Source organism: Bombus huntii, chromosome 7 (assembly GCF_024542735.1).
Source record: "Bombus huntii isolate Logan2020A chromosome 7, iyBomHunt1.1, whole genome shotgun sequence".
Classification (NCBI taxonomy): domain Eukaryota; kingdom Metazoa; phylum Arthropoda; class Insecta; order Hymenoptera; family Apidae; genus Bombus; species Bombus huntii.
This window is the reverse complement of record NC_066244.1, coordinates 5,424,782-5,427,398: the sequence shown is the minus strand read 5'-3', so window position 1 is coordinate 5,427,398 and position 2,617 is coordinate 5,424,782. Positions and strand designations below refer to the sequence as shown.

The following is a 2,617-nucleotide window of genomic DNA, read 5'->3' as shown; positions in this document are numbered from 1 at the left end:
CCTGGGAAATAACGCTCGTTTCAACGAGTATTTTTTACCCGGAAAATGGAGGATTCCAGTGATACAGGAATGTAGTACGGAGGAAAGACTGCACCGCAAGCAGTGTTCATCGCGATCAATTCGCTCGATGCGATCGTGTTATTAATGGATCGGTGATGTGTATCCCGGAATCTTCTGTATCGAAGGATGTACTAATATGAAAAAAACCGTCAAACTTTGGACGGAGATACATGGTGTATTGCTATATCGATATCGATAATGTTTTTTTTTTCTTTTTTGTTATATGAAAAGATATCTCGTGGATGGTTAAAGCGGAATAGTACGTAAAAATGTTTTCAGTGTTGGGATTCTTACTTTACCCTAAGTAGTCTAACGCTATTATATAATGCTATCGCACAGGAAATGTACTTAACTGTCGTTGCTTTTCCGCTTATCATTATCTAACTAATTATTTCTCAGAATATATTTCTCGGCGTTTTTAGATTTTATTGTTCATCGATATAATCTAACGCGATACCAGTAAACCTCCGTCCGAAACAGTAGAGTATAAACTATTCCTATAATACCTAGGAGTTCATCGATTCTATCTCTATAATTTCCGTTCGAATAATAGGAATCTAAAGATAAGTAGATTCAATCTGTTCGGCAAAAGTGCATTTAATCATTAAATACTCTTACAATGACCCAAACTTTCGTCCCAACGATCAGAGTTCGGATAAACGTAGGTAATTCTACTTTATAACCATATTCCAAACTCGCATTTATACCGCGAAAACGGTTAAACCGTGAAAAGAGAAATCAAAGGTGCGATTACATTTTCGACTTCTTCAGCGTTGCTATGTCAGCTTCCAAGTTAAAAACCTTCCGAGTAAGTTCACGAACTTGTTCGTTCAATCCAGCCACGCTGTACGGCAACGTATCGGACGATCCAACTTTCCTATCGACGCATTTATTCAAAATGACGTCGTCTTGTTCCGCGCCAGGTTCGTGAGCCAAACATTCCTCGATTAACAGGTCGCTGATACTCCAATCCTTGATGAAACGGATATGATTGCTGCCCAAATACCAGGTCATCGGAGAACGACACCTATAAGACCAGGGATTGCCGGCGATTAAAATTCTACGTAGTTTCTTCAGCTTCCTCAACATGTCCGGAGACAGGCACGCGTTCAGCTCGTTGTAAGCGATGTCCCAAACTTGCAGTTCCGTGAGCAGATCGTAAATTTCCGGATCTATATCGACGATCCGATTACGCCACAGGATTAACGCTTTCAGACTCGATAACCCTCTGATCCAGGAGGCATCGATCTTCCGGATCTTATTGTTGACCAGGCCCAACACTTGCAATTTCTTAAGACCTCTGAAAGCATCTGGCTCGATATCCTCCACGCCACATCCCGTTATGTTTAATTCAACGAGAGAGTCAGAATATTTGGAAAATGCGCCAGTCTTAATTTTGCTGATGTTCGAATCGATGATATTGATCCCGGCTGCTCCAGTTGGTATCTGTAATTGCTGTATTCGATATTTTCCATCTTAGTCTTTGATCGCATTTTACAAGATCCAAGTTTCGTTTATACAGATCGTTCCGAAGATAGTTAGTCGTTGCTCGCTGTTACTTCGTTTCGTAAAGCACACAGCGCTTCCGATTATTATTCTTTGTCGATCTTTTTGAAATTTGTACGTATCGAGTGTTAAATGTCGAGAGAATAACGTGTATTCTACAGGCAAACAACGATATCTCATAAACCATTGATAATAAAAGAACGAACATACAAAACGACCTAATCATTTCTATTGATCTATAGGCACCTTAGAACTAAACCATTTGCTTTTTCTTAATCATAATTAGACTGCGGATGTTTATGCAAACTTATACTTTTATAAGGATAATTAGAGAAATAGAATTTAGGTAAAGACTATACTACGTACTAAGTATTGTAACGATACATTGGATATTTTATATTATTTTTGCATGTAACGTGTATTCCGTATATATTTGCGCCTTCAAAATGCATAAAAATCCGTCTAATCGTAACAAACGAAAGACAATTTCGGATTAGATTAAATGGATTAAGCGAAAAGTTTCCGACTACACTTATTCCCAAAATACCAAACGAAGAGAACAAAGAACAAATTGGAAATCGTGGCGATAGAAACGCGCGACCGGCTATCCCTCTAACAAGATAGTCAACAAAAGCAGCAATTTCTCACGTTTAAATCGCTTAATCCCTCGCACTGGTACCAATCTTCCCGTCCATTCAATCCAGGACGACAGATCGCCGTGCAGGCCGCCAAACATGTCGCTAAGATTATCGTTCCGAGCGAGCCTCTCATGTTGCGCGAAATTTCAGCAAACGACTATCCGTGCACGCCTCGACATTCGCCTTTTATACCGATTCGAATCGGTTGCCACAAGAACGTTAATGTCACGGTCGTCGTCAAGGAAAATATAAAGCGGGAAAATACGAGGAAATACAGAGACCCGGCTACACACGCTGATGCCATCGCATCGTGCGACGCATATCGGACAATCAAACGTAAAACGACAGAAGTGGCTACGAACAGTCGGAAAGATTTCGTTTTCCCTTTGCCGTGTAAGAAATCCTTCCCGTTT

General features: G+C 40.3%; 1 protein-coding gene across 1 annotated transcript; it reads right to left on the bottom strand.

Annotated features, from left to right (window-relative positions):
• Nucleotides 1-639: 639 nt before the first annotated feature.
• On the bottom strand, nt 640-2,386 carry LOC126867490 (slit homolog 3 protein-like). The gene is made up of 2 exons (XM_050621984.1): nt 2,215-2,386; nt 640-1,515 (listed from the first exon to the last, which is right to left on the bottom strand). The coding sequence occupies exons 1-2, from the start codon at nt 2,335-2,337 to the stop codon at nt 811-813; spliced, it is 828 nt and encodes a 275-aa protein (XP_050477941.1). The 5' UTR covers nt 2,338-2,386; the 3' UTR covers nt 640-810.
• Nucleotides 2,387-2,617: the final 231 nt, after the last annotated feature.

What these genes read in the sequence shown, in the direction of transcription:
- LOC126867490 (XM_050621984.1), bottom strand. Translation starts at nt 2,337, where the DNA reads ATGAGAGGCTCGCTCGGAACGATAATCTTAGCGACATGTTTGGCGGCC. An exon ending in AGGGATTAAGCGATTTAAAC is followed by an intron (nt 1,516 to 2,214) that starts GTGAGAAATTGC and finishes TATCGAATACAG; the next exon opens with CAATTACAGATACCAACTGG.